Source organism: Ahaetulla prasina, chromosome 2 (genome assembly GCF_028640845.1).
Source record: "Ahaetulla prasina isolate Xishuangbanna chromosome 2, ASM2864084v1, whole genome shotgun sequence".
NCBI classification, from domain to species: Eukaryota; Metazoa; Chordata; class Lepidosauria; order Squamata; family Colubridae; genus Ahaetulla; species Ahaetulla prasina.
In genome coordinates this window covers 291,951,478-291,969,446 of record NC_080540.1, presented here as the reverse complement: position 1 = coordinate 291,969,446, position 17,969 = coordinate 291,951,478, and the positions used below count along the sequence as shown (strand labels likewise).

General features: G+C 47.9%; 1 protein-coding gene across 10 annotated transcripts in view; it reads right to left on the bottom strand.

Annotated features, from left to right (window-relative positions):
- The window catches only part of PIAS2 (protein inhibitor of activated STAT 2), a 96,037-nt gene that overhangs the window by 50,843 nt on the left and 27,225 nt on the right, over window positions 1–17,969 (bottom strand). For 7 of the 10 annotated variants that reach the window (XM_058171059.1, XM_058171055.1, XM_058171056.1 and 4 more), the window contains 2 exons: window positions 13,863–13,996; window positions 12,174–12,357 (listed from right to left, as the gene is read on the bottom strand). In XM_058171059.1, coding sequence (XP_058027042.1) covers window positions 12,174–12,357; window positions 13,863–13,996 — 318 coding nt within the window. Of the gene's footprint in view, window positions 1–1,892; window positions 3,238–5,367; window positions 12,116–12,173; window positions 12,358–13,862; window positions 13,997–17,969 lie in introns of those variants that run through there. The other 3 variants (XM_058171061.1, XR_009153656.1, XR_009153655.1) reach the window with 3 other exon arrangements.

Genomic DNA, 17,969 nt, shown 5'->3' with positions numbered 1-17,969 from the left:
TTAAAACTTGACTCACCAGAGTGACATGTTCTTATCGGGTTTTGGTATAAATTAGAATGTCATGCATATAGACGAGTACTCCTTTATAGAGATGTTCCTGTAGGATCTCATTAATGAGATGCATGAAAACAACTGGGGCCCCTTGTAACCCGAATGGCATGACCTTAAATTAGTTAACTCCCTAGTGGACAATTGAAGGCGGTCTTCCATTCATCTCCAGCTTTGATTCTAACTCTATAATATGCTTCCTATAGATCTAACTTTGTAAAGATGTGGCCTTCTGCTAGTTGGGCCAGCATGTCTTTCATGAGTGGGAGGGGGTACATATGTTCAACACATAATACACTGATCCCTCGGAAGTCAATGCATAAGTGCAAGCCTCCATTTTTCTCTTCCCTAAAGAGGACTGGGGCCGCTATCTGGGATCTGGCTGGTTGTATGAACCCCCGTTTCAGGTTTTTATCTATGTACTTCCTCATCTCTTCTAACTCTTTAGGGGTCATTGAATACATTTTGGGCTTCAGTAAATGGGTCCCCTGGAGTATCTCTATCGCACTGTGGGATGGTGGGGAAGAAGTATATCACACTCCTTTTCGCTAAACATGTCCTTCAAGTCCCTGCATACAGCAGGGAAAGCCATTAGTTCACCCGTTGGCTTAGCCCTCTCCATAGCACCCCTTTCTGATCCCCCTTCTCCTGGGGTATGGGTGTATGTTTCATGTGGTGTTGGGTTAGGCCCAACCTCTATCCACAGGTGCTGACAATCTCCCCCCCCCCTTTTTTAATCACCGGGTCCCACTTATCGAGCTGGGCCAGGCTTAGAATGACTTCTTACATTATTTTTGGGACTACAATGAAATGTATGATCTCTCGGTGTGGTCCTATTCCTAACGTGATCCGTTCAGTGATATGTGTCAGATGTCGGCCACCCAACAGGGAGCTGTCTATTTGCTCAAAGCTTAGGGGCATTAACATTTTCCGGATTTTTACTCCTAAGCTGCCTGCAACGGCTGTACTCATGAGGCAATGGGTGCAGCCCAAATCAATCAGGGCTTTACACTCTTGGTACCTATGTGCCGTTAACAGCACTGAGACCACAAAGGGTTGGATGGCCATACATGCCATGGGATCATTCTCTCCATCGTCATCACTCCCACCAGTGTTGAGTTCTTCATCAGTTTGGCCTCTCATTTCCGCTCCGGTCCCAACCGAGGTTGATGAACTTGTTTGCTGCGATTGTTTTCCTCGCCATTTCTTGTTGCGTCCCCGAGGTACCCAATGGAGGTTTTTGGGACCTGCCTCAGGGCAGTCAACCGCCCGGTGGCCCAGCTTCACACATCGTAAGCATATTATTGATAGCCAGGGATTTGTGATTTTCTCGGTTATTGTCATCAATATTAGTTGTGCTCTGGGATAATTGCTAGCTGATCAGTCTGGGGCTTTCCAGGGCTGCATGATCCAGTCCCCTCTTGGTCTATCGTCCCGTAACTCCACTTCCAGCTCTGTGGCAGCCTGGAACCAGGTTGCCATGCACGGAGGCAGGCCTTGGTACACACAAGCCTGCCCCAACGTGTGATCAAGGCTAGTTTTGAAATGGTGTACCAACAACCTAACAACCATCCTCGCAGCTTTCCGGACAGCCTTTGAAACTCCTTGATATATTCAGCCACCACTCTGCCATGTAGCCTGGCCGCCAACAATTCCCTCTCTGCTTGCTGGATTCTGGTGCTGTCCTCAAATCGCTCCTGAAGAGCTGCTAGGAACATGCCGGTGTCTCCTAGTTTCGCAGCATGGTCACTGTATAGGTCTGCGACCCAGTCAGCTGCCTCTCCTATCATCGCTGCTACCGCCATCATCATGGCCCATTGGGACATATATAAGTGAGCATACCAGTCCATGTGATTGAGCACCTGGCCCAAAAAGAGAGCCACTTTATCTGGACTACCATCAAAGGACACTCACAGGGCCGGTGGGTCCCAAGGGCTTAATGATCTTTGGTCATGCACTGCCGCAGGCCAGGAAAGTGTTGAGGTTTGGCTCTCATATTTTAACAGCCTGCCCATCTCTTCACTCTTCACAGGGAAGCTGGATAGTAGGTGCGGTCTCTGCTCTACCTCCCTAACTGTCCAGGCCTTTCATAGTGTGGGTTTGGGCTAACCAAATCGAAAGCGTTCTGAAGCCCTTGCTCAAGAGGAGGGCGGTTCACCTCTCCTTCCCCATTTCCCATTTCATCCTCTCTTAGGACTCTGCTCTCTGATGCTAGCAGCTCCAAATTTTTCTCTCAGTACTTCCACTGTTGGGCTGCTTACTGCTGTGGAGAGACTCCATTCACCCTCAAAGATACATCGCTCCTTTCACTGGGTGAAATGGCTCCTGGAGGGAATAACGGGGATAGAGGGGTCCCATATCCCACAGGCCCCGAGGAACTCAGCCACCACTCTCCTGTTCGCCCGGTTTTTGGGCCTATACCCTGGAAGATTTCTGAGGCCTCCCAACTGACTAGGGGTTTTTTGGGACCTGGATGTTCCTTGGTCCGGATGTCCTGGGAAGGATCTTCTGAAGGCACCAGTAAGATCTCCAGAGGGGCAGGTTTCGTTGGCTCCATAGTTTCCACCAAGTCTGCAGCCTCCAGGCTTGGCTCCGTTTCCTCTGCCATATGTTTAATTAAATGGTGAGTCCTGACGTCCTGTCAGGTTCCGATGTAAACTTAAGGGGGAAAAAAACCAAAACGCAGTTCCGAATTGAGTATTTTTTAATCTCCCTCACAAACACCAGCATGAACTGACATCCATCAACAGGAAATTCAAAGTCAGGACTAACCGTCCAGTAACTGTTCCACCGTTTTAAACTGTTCCCTAGCCCTGCCCAGCCACCCATGCACTCACCCCACCCTCTATTCTTCCCTAAGCCGAGTCAGTAGAAATGGAGCAGGGAGGCCAGCAGAGTTCCATTGTCAGTCACACTCAGTGCGCATTCACACAAGTGTCCATCTTTGTTTCAGCCACTTGGCCGCCCAACAGCTGTTCAGTGTTGATGTCAGCAGTGGTGACAGGTCTGGTGTGGGCTCTGCGGTTCGGTGGGTTTAGCATCACAGTGGCTGTGTCATTTTCCGGTCCCCAAATAAAAGGCAATCCCGGCTTCTTGGTTCCCCACCGAAATGGCAGCCCCAGGCCGCCAGGCACACCAGGCACGACAGACTAACTGCACAATATCACACCAAAGCACTTGTGTAGGTCACTGGAAGAAGTACAAATTTGTCACGTTTGAATTTATATCTGTTAAACAGGAGAGTCTCCAGTAATGATTTTATTAATCACTCTTATATCCTGCCATAATTAAAATAATTAACAATTATGGTATTAATGCTATAATTAACTCTCAATATATTTTAAAAATGCAAAGCTATAATTAAAAAAAGATGCCTTTATTAAATGACTAATAAATAATGACTAGCAGTGATGATGTTACTTAGTTTGCGTAATGAAACATCTGCAAGGAAACAACCAAGCTCAGAGAGCACCAAGGACTTCTCATTTCAATCCTGAGTTACAAATATTCTCCTTTATGAGTAATAAAAACTATGAAACCAAGCCTGTTTCCTGGAAAACCAATGCCACAGGATCTCCTAACATCTCAGAGCCATGAGGATTTCTTAAGAATGGCTAATTTTAAAGTAAAACCACTGCTGAGCTATGGAAAGAAATGCAGGTGTGGAGTAAAGCCGAGCACAAGGGCATCCTTGTGACAGGCAGAAGGGCTCGCAAAAAGTTACACAATGGAAAAAGAGCTCTGAGGATGGAAAACTAACAGCCTCCTGTTTGTACAGGTTCATCTAGGTCACCCTTTAGAACAGGGGTATCAAGCTCAAGGCCCTCGGGCTGGATACAGCCCACGGGGTGCTTAGATCTGGCCCGCAGCACCACCCTGGAAACAGCCAAAGACTGTCTCATGGTGCCTCGGCCTGCCTCAGGCCAACCGAGTGCTGATCTACAACCTGGTGGCAGAGTGCTGTAGGAGGCTGTTGGAGCTGAAAATGGAGCTTGGGAGGGATACCCACGCGCCTCCCGAGCTCCGTTTTTGCTGGCAGAGCGCTAGCAAAACAAACTACTAGCAAAACTGGCATTTGATCATAAGGCAAGGAGGCATCGAGAAATGTTTCCCCTTTTGCATTTGAGCACCCAAGAAGGGACAGGAAAGGGCTCTGGACAGCCTGCGTCACCATCCAGGGGTCCGCCGGGTGGCCTGAGAGGGATGGAAAGACTCCTCTGGAGGACAAGGGTTTTGTTGTGGCTCCGCCCCGTGGGCCTGGCCTCCTGGAGCCGGATGACTCGGAGAGTGAGGAGGAGGAGCTGACAAGGCCTTCTTCCCCCCCCACCCCCCGAACCTTCCTCCTCCCTGGCACCGTCCCAGATTCCAACTGCAGGCCAGGAGGAGGAGGAGCTGGCAAGGCCTCTTTCCCCCAACCCCTCCTCCTCCCTGGCAACTCCCCAAGAACCAGCTGCTGAGGATCAATCTTGGCTAGATGCGAAACGGCGACGCCGAGATAAGCGTGTGCAGAAGAGGAAAAGGTGGGGCAGGCCCAGGGAGTGCTGAGTCACAGAGCCACACCCCACAGGGGATAAAAGCAGGGAGAGTGCTCTGTAGGCCCTTGTGTCGGACAAAGTTACGGACTACTGGCTCTTTGACTGCTTCAGACTGAAGGCTGGGATTTCTTGTGAGTACTTTAGATCTTCCTGCAGATTCCTGGTTGCCCTGGCAACAGTCTGTCAGCACGCTACTACTTGATAAGGACTTGGCTGGCACGTACAAGAATGTTGCCAGAACTTATCGTTGCCAGAAGAAACCCGGTGAAGTGTAAATAAATTGCTGGCAGACAGCCTCAGCTGGTGCATTGTTTTGGGGAGGAAGGGAAGGGACAGAACAAGTTTGGCTCTCTCCCTGGTTTTGCTAGAGACAATGGATCCCCCCAGTTCCCCCCAGGTGCCCCCAACACAACTGAAGTCAAGCTAGCTGTGCCCACCCCAGCCACGTCCACCCGGCCCCGCAAGGTCAAGCACAACCCTGATGCAGCGCTCAATGAAATCGAGTTTGACACCCCTGCTTTAGAAGACTCTAGTCTTCTGGATCTATGGACTGGGTTCAAACTTGTAGAGACGCCCCCTTTTCAGAACACTCCCACTTTCAACGATGTCCAACGAGGGTCCAGGATACTGCACCTGTAACGACACCCACGAACACCTCCCTGACCAGACCCCTTTATTAGGATGGGCCTCGAGTCATTCCTTCTCATCAGAAAAGGGGTGTATCAGGTAGGAACAACACCCATTTTCCTGTATGAAAACTCGTGACTCCAGACATGGGACTTACCCAAGCTGTCAGTCCTCATGGGTGGGAAGCCGTCTGGTCATGTCCTTCAGGCATCTCTACCACATGCTGTAGAACTCTCCGACCAAAAGCCGCCAAAAGCCCTGCAGATCACCTCCACCGATGCTTGTGCGGCCCAGGCCGTTGACATGGCCGCACTCCTTGTTGAATCTGCCACAATAGCCCTAGGCCTTGGTAAAGACTGAGCCTTGTAGGCTCTGGCTATGGTGGCTTTGAGCAACCTGCCCATCGCTGCAGCGGAAAGCTTCTGTCCCATGGTAGATGGTAGAAATGACACAAAAAGGGCCTCCGTCTATCGGAAATCCCTAGTCCTTTTGATGTAAACCCTCAGAGCCCGTCATACGTCCAGAGTATGCCAAACACGCTCCCTTGCGTGCGATGGATTAGGGCAAAAATCCGGAAGACCCAACTCCTGGGCCTGGTGGAACCAGGAGTTGACCTTTGGCACAAGGGCCGGATCCAAATGCAAAACCACTCTATCGGAGTGGAAAACATATAAGTCTTCTCGCACCAAAAGCACGGCCAGCTCCGAAACCCTGCGGGCCGATGTGATGGCTACCAAAAACAGTGTCTTGTAGGTCAAAACACTGAGGTGGACTGTCCTAATAAGTTCAAAGGGAGCCTTGGAAAGTGCCTGCAAAACCTTCTGAAGGTCCCAGGTAGGGTAACGATGAACCACTGCCGGTCTCAAGTTGGTCGCCCCCCCTCAAAAACCTCCTTACCTCTGGGTGTTGTGTCACGGACAACCTACCCCCACAACCTAACACTGACACTATTGCTGCCACTTGCCTACGTAATGTCGCTGGTGCCAGCCCTTTATTCAATCCAGCTTGCAAGAACTGCAACAATTGCGGAAGCTTTACCTTGGTTGGCTGAATACTCCTACCAGTGCACCAAATCACAAAAGTTCTCCAAGTGGAGTCATAAATTCGTGTAGTAGATGGCCATCTGGCCGCCTGCAATGTCGTTATCACTTCTGAGAGGAAATTCCGTCCTTCTAGAATTCTCCACTCAACCGCCACGTGGTCAAGTGCAACCACTGGGGCCCTGGGTGAAAGACCGGCCCCTGACTGAGAGACACCCTGTCAGGTGGAATCCTCCGTGGTGGGGCAACCGACAGGCGCACCAGATTCGCAAACCACAGCCTTCTGGGCCAATATGATGCCACCAGAATGACCTGCACCCTGGTCTGCAGAATCTGACCAATTACCTGAGGACTATCGGAGGGAAAGCCAATTGTAGACCCCTGGGCCACGGCAGTCGAAGGGCGTTGACCCCTTCTGGCACTGGGAACCTGGAGAAATAATGAGGAAGTTGATGGTTCGCCAGAGACGCAAACAGATCGATCACCGGCTGTCCAAATCTCCTCACTATCTCCCCGAACAACTCTGGATCCAGTTTCCATTCTGCAAGATCCAGAGGTGCCCTGCTCAACCAATCTGCTCTGACATTGTCTATCCCCGCAATGTGTTCCGCCCTGATGGAAACCACATCGCGCTCGGCCCAGCGACAAAGGTGATCTGCCTCCACCATGAGCCCCCTGGATCGAGTGCCTCCCTGCCTGTTGACATGAGCCTTCACCGTGATGTTGTCTATCATGAGGAGCACATGTCGACCCCTCAGACAATTCTTGAAATGTTTGAGCGCCAACCTGGTTGCTCTCATCTCCAGCCAATTTATGCTCGTCTGTGTCACCAACCTTGACCAAGAGCCCTGGGTCACCTGGTCCAGACAATGAGCCCCCCAGCCTGTCAGACTAGCGTCCGTTGACACTGTGATGCGGTCCCCTTCCAAAAAATGGCAGCCCTGTTCCATGTTCTTGGATGTCCACCAGTGCAGAGACAGTAGAATGTCCCCCGCGACCCTGACCTTGAACTGCGACGTGTCCCTGTCCAACCTCTGGAACGGTAACAAGAACCATTGTAGAGGCCTGGCATGAAACCTTGCCCACGGGACCACCTCTATGCAGGAAATCATCTTGCCCAACAGAGATGACAGTAGCAATAGTGGAACTGCCCTCTGCAAGCGAATCTGAGCAACCAGGTCCCTGATGCTCTGAAGCATGTCTGGAGACAGGAACACCTGACCCTTCAGCTTATCTATCACCGCCCCTAGGTGTAACAGCAGATTTGTGGGAATGAGGTGACTCTTTCCCATGTTGATGGAAAAGCCATGAGCCTACAGACAAAGCACTGTGTCCCTCAAATCCTCTACTGCATGCCTGTGAGAGACTGACTGCACCAAAATGTCGTCCAGGTAGGCTTGAATCCATATTGGACGAGCCCTGAGAAGTGCTCCTAATGCCTCCAGGATCTTCGTGAAAACCCTAGGGCTGAGGTGAGCCCGAACGGAAGCACTCGGTACTGCAGATGCTTGCCGTCGTAGTAGAACCTCAAGAACCTTCTGTGTTTCTGATTTATCGGAACATGATGGTATGCCTCCGTAAGGTCTATGGAGGTCAAGAAGTCTCCCTGCCAGACATTCACCAGGATTGACCGAAGGGAGTGCATCTTGAACCTCCGATACTTCAAATACCTGTTTAGGCCTTTCAGGTTGAGAATCGGTCACCGCCCCCCCCCCCGAGGTCTTCTGGGTGATGAACAATATTGAGTAATAACCGCTCCATTGTTTGTGAACTGGAACGGGCTCCACCTCCGATGTCCAGCAAGTGCCGAACCGCGATGTCCATGATCTCTCTTTTTGCGGCATCTCGAGACCTGAGACAACGAAACAAGACCTTCGGGGGTGGGGGGTGCAAGAAATTCTAGTGAGAGACCTGATGAGATGGTCTCCCTTATCCATAAATCGGAGGTCGTTTTCTCCCACTGGTCGGCGAACAGCCCTAGACAACCACCAATGGGAGCCTGATACCTGCCATCAGCGGTGCCTGTGAAAGGAGCTGTTGCCCCTCCCATGAAAAGGACGCCGTGACTGACTGCGGGACCTGCCCGTCAGAGGATCCCTCCCCTGACTGATAATAGTGGCCAGACTGGCCTCCCTGTGCCTGAAAACCTCTCTGATATCTGCCAAAGGCCGACCCCCAATAGGGGCGAAAATAAGACCTCCGAAAGGAGGAGGGAAATTTGGTATCCCCTCTCCTTGACAAGGCTGGCAACACCTTCTTCCTCTCCTTAGGTTCCGTCAACAGGGGCTCCAAAGCCTCACCAAACAACTTTGCACCCTTAAATGGCACAGAGGCCAATCGCCATCTGCGCTTTGTGTCTGCCTGCCAATTCTTTAACCAAAGAAGCCTTCGTGCGGTGACCGAAGATGCAATCGACCTTGCCCCGAATTTTGCTGAGGACATAGTAGCATCAGCCGTGTATTCCACAGCCGCCACTATCTTGTTGAAATCCTGATGCGCCCTCTGATCAGTCACTGGCACCCTCTCCTGCAATTGTTTGAGCCACAGGAGTGCAGCCCTGGTGAAAAAGGATGCTGCTGTGGCCGCCCTTATACCCCAGGCAGCCGCCTGATGAGCCCTCTTGAGGGCCTGCTCCAACTTCCTATCCTCTGGCTTCAAAACTTTCTCTGGTTCAACCAAGGTGGCCGAAGAGGAAGCCAGGGCCAAAACAGGCTCATCCACCTCAGGCACTCTCAAGAGTTCCATCAGGTCAGGAGCCGTGTTAAAAAACCGTCTCTCATGGGAGGACATGTTCGGGAATACGCCCGGGGCTTCCCACTGTTTCCTAATCATCTCCAAGAATAATTGAGGAGCAGGAACCGTCTTCGTCTCCGTTGGTTCAGAAAACCACAGGTCCACAGGATCCTGCTCTGGGCGGGCGCCCCCTTGCTCCCATGAGACCCTCTGTTTAGTAGCCGCCTTAGCTTTACTCAACAAGGGTTTAAAAAGATGAGGTTTGAACAGCCCTTTAAACATGGGCTGGTCCGGCATGAGATCTTCCTCCTCAGATAATTCCTTTTCCCATTGGTCCTCCTCCATGGACCCGGAACTCTCCGCCTCTGAGGACGAATCAGAACTGTCAGAACGCGACCCCACATGTTCATCTGCTGGCGCCTCTTCTACCTGACCCTTATCCTGTGACTGGGCTTCTGCCCTAAGGACAGATTGCCTATTGAGGCGTTTGCTGGCCTCAAGCTCCCGTTGAACCGCCTCCGCGATCCATTGCTGCACTAACTCAGGAATTTCTGTCTCCGGGCCTGTGGTTTGCCTATTCCCCTGTGTTGCTACCAAGGTGACAGGTGTAGAACTGGCCCTTCCTTTACTGGAGTCGCCCCCTGATGACCCGGGCAACAGAGCCCTGGTCTGAAAACTGGTAGAAGGCCCTGGTTCCACTGCTGGGTCCTTTTCCATAGACTGCTCCTGATCCCGAATAGATCTGGACTTAGCAGCCTCCTTGATGTTCCCCTGTACCTGTTTTTCCAGCACCTTTTGACGGCGTTTTTCCGCCTTCTCCTGCACCTTAGAAGCCCGTTTAAGCGCCAAAGCTTTTGCTCTGAGTTTTGCAGCCGCTTCCAAACTGCCATTCCTTGTCTTATGATAACGGCTCTTCGAGCCTTTGGTGGAAGCTCCCTGAGATTGAGAAGCATCATTGAGCTCCATCTGGTCACTAAGGGAAGCGTCCGACGCCATATCTCTAGAACACATATAGAAATAAATATACATAGAAGTAAGCACATTTCATAGTTCCATGAAATTTCTCTCTCTCTCTCTCTCTCTCTTTTTGTAATCCTGATCAGCATTTTCTTAGGACCTTCACATAATAATCCTGTTTGAGATTCATCTATTTCCATTCTTTTTTTAAATTTCTATTATTATTATTATTATTATTATTATTATTATTATTATTATTATTATTATTATTATTATTATTATTATTATTATTATTATTATTATTACCAATTTCATATAATAAATATAAATGTATATGTACATACATCAATAGCCAGCAACAATACGTAGAACCCAGCAGAATTACAAGGGTCAACACCCTAAGTTGCTGGCACTCCCTCTCTGCAGGTCGAGATCACCTGCACTGAGCTAAAAATCTCTCAAGCCATGCAGCCTGGAACCGGCTACTTCAGGCTAAATCAGGCCTCTTTTCTCTCTCTCTTTTTTTGCAGTGTTTTCTTTTGGCCCCGGCCCCAGGCCAGGCTCCGGGCCCCTCACGCCACACTCCAAAGGCCGATGCTGTGCTGGAGGGCCGAGAACTGAGCCCTATGATAGCCTCTTTTCCATATACTTGCTAGCCCAGCCAGCCCTCAAAATGGCCGCCACACCGGCTAGCCCAGGGTGGCTACCAATATGGCTCTCAAGCCCTTGGTCCTTCCCTCACAATTAGTGGATATTCCAGCAAAAAACAAAACAAAACAAAAAAAAAACACCCCATACTCACAATTTTGAGTCTAATAGGGTAACCCAAATAAAGTAGAGGCCATTCTACTCCCAGGCCTCCTCCCATGGCTCTGAATCTCCCTGTGAAAGGGCAACCACGTGGGCGCAGCAGCTCAATTTAAATCTCCCTCGCACTTTCCACCAAGTGCTCCAAATCCAATCAAGAGTCCACTGCCTGATTCAGCAGGTTAAAATGGAGACAAAAAAGGAAACTGTCCTTTAATTGCAGTGCTATTGTGTGCAGCTCCCCAGCTGATCTCCAACTGATAGCCTCCCCCCCCACACACACACACAATCCCTCAGCAAAGGAATCCCATGTAATTAAAGGCATCAAACGCCTAGATAAACATAGCTGAATTTACTCATTCAGCTGCTTCAATTCTGAAGAGAATCCAAAGAAAACAAAGCACAAATCAAACTCCAAACTCCAGCCAAATTCAAAACACACACGAGCAAACCCAGAACGTTCCTCATGAGCTCAGGACTGAGTTGAAAGTGGGAGTGTTTCTGCAAAGGGGGCGTCTCTACAAGTTTGAACCCAGTCCATAAACCCCGAAGACTAGAGTGATACCCATGTCTGGAGTTCTCATACAGGAAAATATAGCAGGTGTTAAGACCCCACTATAAAACTTAAGAAGCTGTGGGGTCTTTGGTGCTCTCTGAACTTGCTTGTTTTCTCGCAGACATTTCATTACCCAAGTAGGTGGCATCATCAGGGATGATAAGGATTCACAGATGATGTTACTCTAGTTTTGGTCATGAAACATCTGCAAGGAAACAACCAGGCTCAGAGAGCACCAAGGAGCTCGCAGTTCAACCCCGAGCTACAAACACAGGTAGTCCTCGACTTACAAAAGTTTGTTTAGTGACCGTCCGAAGTTACGGGCACTGAAAAAAGTGACTTATGATCATTTTTCACACTTATGACTGTTGCAGCATCCCCGTGGTCACACGATTAAAATTAAGACACTTGGCAACTCACTCATATTTATGACGGTCGCAGTGTCCTGGGGACACGTGATCACCTTTTGCGCCCTTCTGACAGGCAACGTTAATGGGGGAACTAGATTCACTTAACAGGGTGACTAACTGAACCACTGCACTGATTCACTTAATGACTGTCAAGAAAAGTTGTAAAATGGGGCAAAACTCACTGAACAAATGTCTCACTTAGCAACGGAAATGTAGGGCTCATTTGTGGCCTTAAGTCAAGGACCATCTGTCTTTTCTTCTACTGGTAAACTGGGAAGCTTCATCCAAGCTGATCTACCAGTTGTGATGATGGCCCCTGAAGACCCTCGCCTGGCTAAACTTGGTTTCTAAACTAAAAATTTAGGAAATGAAATATATAATTTGATCCAACTATCCATCTATGATCCAATCCAAAGCATCCAACCCTGAGGGTGCCCTACAAAGAGGGAAATGAACCAACCCTTTTGTGGGACTTGCTTGTGTGTCCGACATGTATATGCATTTCCGTTTGGGCGGGGCATCCTCCTCTTCGTCAGAAGAACTTTCGACGGTGAGATCGATGACGTCCACTTTTTTCTTGCTGACCTCGCCAGTGGGAGTCGAGCCCTGCTTACTGATCATGGCAGAACCTGGAGAGTGCAGGACTGGGGGGGGGGAAGAGCAATTGTACAAGGTTGACTCAGCTTTCCGTCCTTCCAAGGTCGGTCAAATGAGGACCCACCAGCACTAACAGAACAAGCCACTGACTAGTATGTAATGAGAGAGCAAACCCCATTCCCTTCTAGTACTGATAATGTTACCTAGTTGGGTAATGAAATGTCTGCAAGAATAAAACCAAACTCGGAGAGCATCAAGGACCCATCAAGGAGCATCTTGGCTGACGGCACCCCAAGGAGTCCCTCTCTGTGAGAGCGCACAGGTCGGTGGGAGGCAAACGGTGGCAGTCCCGTAAGTAACCCGGTCCTAAGCCATGGAGCGCTTTAAAGGTGGTAACCAGCACCTTGAAGTGCACCCAGAAGACCACAGGCAGCCAGTGCAGTCTGCGCAGGATTGGTGTTATATGGGAGCTCCGACCAGCTCCCTCTATCACCCGCGCAGCTGCATTCTGGACTAGCTGAAGTCTCCGGGTACTGGCAAAGGTTTCTTCTTGAGGTGCAAAAATTGTTACTGTTTTCACTTGGTCAAAACTTTGGCTCATAAAATTATTCATACCCAATTCCACCATGGGACACCATTTATATTAAAGCCTTACAATTCTGTAGTCATCCAGAAAATAAGTTTTCATCATCGTAGCGTTATTTCAATCTTTGCTGTAGTGCAAAGTTTATTTTGTATAGATGTACTTTTCCTGTTTCTTGGTTTTGTTTTTTGGGGTTTTATTTTTTTTGCTTCATTTAATTAATTAATAAAAAATATAGTGAAAGGAGACTCCTTGGGAGTGTTTGTGGACTCTAGGACAGATGTCAGTAAAAAGAGTCAAAATAGCAGCCAGCTAGGTGTAGTAGTTAAGGGGCCAGACTAGAAAGCAGGAGATTGTGAGTTCTAGTCCCACCTTAGCTATGAAAGCCAGCTGGGTGTCTTTGACCAATCACTAGGAGAATGTGAATTCTAGTCCCATATTAGCCATGAAAGCCAGCTGGGAGACTTTGGGCCAATCACCAGGAGGCTGAGAGTTCTAGTCCCGCCTTAACCATGAAAGCTAGTTGGGTGACCTTGGACCAATCCCTCAGTCCAACCCACCTCACAGGGTTGTTGTGGAGACAGGAGGAAGATGTGTTAGATATGTTCACTTTGGGGTGTTTGTAAAGACAGGATATAAATAAATAAATACAATAAAAATAAACAAACTGAAATAGCAGGGAACTTAGGAAGAAGACCTTCTCTACCCACCAGTAGGAAGAAAGCTTTTTGGTTAAGACAGCAGTTCCTCTCTTAATATATTATAATATTCAGGGCTGTAGCCACTCGCCTCAGCCAGCAGCCCATTTCAAACCTTCCCTTCCACTTCTGTTAACCTTGTTGTGCTCCAGGAAGGGTGTGTTAAGGTCTCTGTCCTTCAAAAAACCTGGAGGAGTACCAAGTTCAACCCAGATCAGCAGGGGTAACTTCCCAGCCCAACAGAAAAAACAAATCACTACAAATTACTTACTTTCCATTTTGGGGCACTGTGGGCTAACGACTTTCAAAGGCTCCTTCTTGGGCCTCATAGGGCACCAGGAACCGTCCTCCTGGAACTTGATCTCATCAACATCTGAACATTCATTCAAAATTTCCATAAAGAGCCTGGAAAACGACACATTAAACATTACTGGCATGTTTTCATTAATTGTGCAGATACTTTCCTTGGGATTGGAGCATGGGTCTCCAATCTTGGCAACTTTAAGACATGTGGACTTCAACTCCCAGAATTCCTCAGCCAGATGTCGTGTCCCCCTCCCCCTCCGACGACCGGGTCTAGGAAGTCTGTATCAAGCGTGGCCACGAAGCCTCTGCAGCTTTGCCAAATTCCTTTCAGATTTCTCAGGGCAGGCAGGAATCCAAGTTGTGACTTCAGCAAACCAGATGAGACTTTGCTTGACTCAAAGTTGCTTGACTCAAGCTGATCCTTTATATAGGCTGTGGGGTGTGGCTCCATGACTCAGCACTTATCCAGACCTGCCCCACCCTTCCTTCTGCTGACATCGCCTCTCAGATCTCCGGAAGCGGGGATCCTCCCACTGTGGGTTCTCTTCCTCTGGATCTGCTGCCGGTAATTCCAGCACGTGGCTGGCTCCCTGCTCCCTGCACGTGGCTGGCTCCCTGGCTCACACGCTATAGGAGTGAGGTTTGTTTGTTCATTCCTGACATTCTGTCCGGGCATGGTGCCAGGGCTGGGGGCTGGAGGCATGCCAGGCCGTTCCTCTTCATTATCAGACTCTGAATCTGATAGCAGGCCCAGGAGGAGGTGGGAGAGGCCCGGCTGAGGAGAGGAGGGAGGACGAGGCACAACACCAGTAAAGCTGGCAAAGAATAGAGCAAAGCTGGCTGAGGAATTCTGGGAGTTGAAGTCCACAAGTCTTAAAGTTGCCAAGGTTGGAGACCCATGCTCTGGAGCATCCTTCCCATATTCAGCAGTTATTATTCACATGAACTACTAGTTACCTATTACAGGTGACTGATATATATATACTACAGGAAGTCCTCGACTTGCGACCACAGGAGCCCAAACTTTCTGTTTCGAAGGAAGACAGTTGTGAAGTGAATTTTGCCCCATTTTACAAACTTTCTTGCCACAATTGTTAAGTGAATCACGGCAGTTGTTAAATTAGTAGCACGGCTGTTAAGCAAATCTGGTTTCCCCCTTTGATTTTGCTTCCCAGAAGGCCGTAAAAGGCGATCACATGATCCCGGGACACTGCAAAGATCGTAAATATGAGTCAGTTGCCAAGCATCCAACTTTTGATCACGTGACCATGGAGATGCTGCAATGGTCGTAAGTGTGAAAAATGGTGACAAGTCACTTTTTAAAATGATGTTGCACCTTTGAACGGTCACTAAATGAACCATTGTTAAGTCGAGGACTATCTGTATGATTTTTAGGAGCTCTTTCGTAGCAATACATTTACCCGAAGACAAAATTAATTTTCCCATTATCTTTCAATTGTTTGTGCACACAAGGGGAAGAGTGCCATCTTTATAGAGGTGGTTTAAAAAGGCAGATATTGAGGGTCGAAGTTCGTTCTCCGAGCTTGTGGGGTGGCTCCCAAACGTTTCGTTACCAGGCTGGTACCGTTACTTTAAACTCTGAAGATGTTGCCTAGCCTGGTAACGAAACTTCGGAAATCACCCCACAAGCTTGGAGAACGAACCTCCACCCTCACTCTAAACCCTTACTACTCAGGTATATATTCAGGTATAACCCTCTATCGCAAGGCACATATTGAGACACTACAGCAGGGGTGTTAAACTCAAGGCCCGGGGGCCGGATTTGGCCTGCTTAGATCTGGACTATGGGGCTGCCCTGGAAACAGCAAAGGATCAGCCCGCGGTGCCTCTGCCAGCGAAAATGGGCTCCCGAGCTCCATTTTTGGCTGCAACGGCCTCCTGCAACCCTCTGCCAGGAAAACTGGAGCTCGGAAGGGCCGCAGGCAGATAGGCCGCAGGCAGCCCTCCCGAGCTCCAGTTTTCCTGGCAGAGGGTTGCAGGAGGCCGTTGCAGCCAAAAATGGAGCTCGGGAGCCCATTTTCGGAGGCAGAGCACTTGGGCCACAACAGAGCCCCCAACACAAGTGATATAGAATAGAATAGAATAGAATAGAATAGAATAGAATAGAATAGAATAGAATAGAATAGAATTTTATTGGCCAAGTGTGATTGGACACACAAGGAATTTGTCTTGGTGCATATGCTCTCAGTGTACATAAAAGAAAAGATACATTCATCAAGGTACAACAATTTACAACACAATTGATGGTCAATATATCAATATAAATCATAAGGATTGCCAGCAAGAAAGTTACAGTCATACAGTCATAAGTGGAAAGAGATGGGTGATGGGAACGATGAGAAGATTAATAGTAGTGCTGGTCGTGCCTACCCTGGCCACAGTTCCTCCCCCCCCCCCGGTCCCCCAAGGTCAAACACAACCCTGATGTGGCCCTCAATGAAATCGAGTTTGACACCCCTGCACTAAAGCTATGAACGAATCTAGACAAAATGATGGACAGGCAGAACCCCCTGGCAATGTTAACATAGTTTCCCCTCTGCAACGTTGCTACAACTATTATTCCACTATATCCAGACGACGAACCCGCTATTCAAGCCTTCTCGAGATATTTCAGAAAGGGTTTGTTCAGCAGGCCAGGAGCCAAGTCTACTGATGACCTAAATCAGGGTTGTCCAACTTTGGCAACTTTAATACAGTCAGCAATAAGGAATTCTGGATATTGTGAAGTCTTAAAAGTTGTCAAGGTTGGACACCCGTGATCTAAATCTTCAAAGGCAAACAGCAAAAAGGAAGATTTTAAGAGAAAATCACCAGTAACAGTTTGCCCCATCTCCATCTCTTCTTAAGAAAGGAGAATGTTCATACTTCTATGTGTTTCCCCAAAATTGAGTCTGTCATTTGCACCTCTATAACTGTCTGGTTCGGTTCTGCAACTCAACAAGAAAAACACAGACTTCAGAGGATAATTAGAACTGCAGAAAAAATAATTGCTATCAACCTGCCTTCCATTGAGGACCTGTATACTGCACGAATCAAGAAGAGGGCCGTGAAAATATCTACAGACCCCTCGCATCCTGGACATAAACTGTTTCAATTCCTACCCTCAAAGCAGCTATAGAGCACTGCACCAGAACAACTAGACACAAGAACAGTTTTTTCCCGAAGGCCATCACTCTGCTAAACAAATAATTCCATCAACACTGTCAAAATATTTACTGAATCTGCACTACTATTAATCTTCTCATAGTTCCCATCACCAATCTCTTTCCATTGATGACTGTATGACTATAACTTGTTGCTGGCAATCCTTATGATTTATATTGATATATTGACCATCAATTGTGTTGTAAATGTTGTACCTTGATGAACGTATCTTTTCTTTTATGTACACTGAGAGCATATGCACCAAGACAAATTCCTTGGGTGTCCAATCATTTGGCCAATAAAAATTCTATTCTATTCTATTCTATTCTATTCTATTCTATTCTATTCTATTCTATTCTATTCTATTCTATTCTATTCTATTCTATTCTAAAAATAAGACCCTGTCTTATATTTTTTGGAACCCTGAACACTTGGCCTTATTGCCATGCGCTCAAAAGCCCAATTGGGCTTATTATCAGGGGATGTCTTATTTTGGGAGAAAACACAAGTATGTATGGCTGATTCACCAGTGTATAAGCGGGAGTATCTTATTTTATGGAAATTATTTTAATTAGCTGTTAATTCAATTATTTTTCTTTCTTTTACCCTTTTTTGAGTTGTAGTTTCTGCACATAAACTCAGACACGATTATGAACATGCATATTGTTGCACCTGCAAGTTATTATTATTAAAGGGAATCAGGAATAGATAGGGAAGCTAAGATTATTTTTTTTGTGGTTTTTTTTCCTGTCTACTCTTTCCTTTTTAAAAAAAATTTAAAAAAAATACAACCCTGCCTTATATTTAAAATGTCTTTCATTTAAGCGTAAGTGGGAAATTTTAGTACTGGGGTTCAACTGCTTTTTGTAATCTGAAGAAGAAAATTATTACATTATTACAATTATCT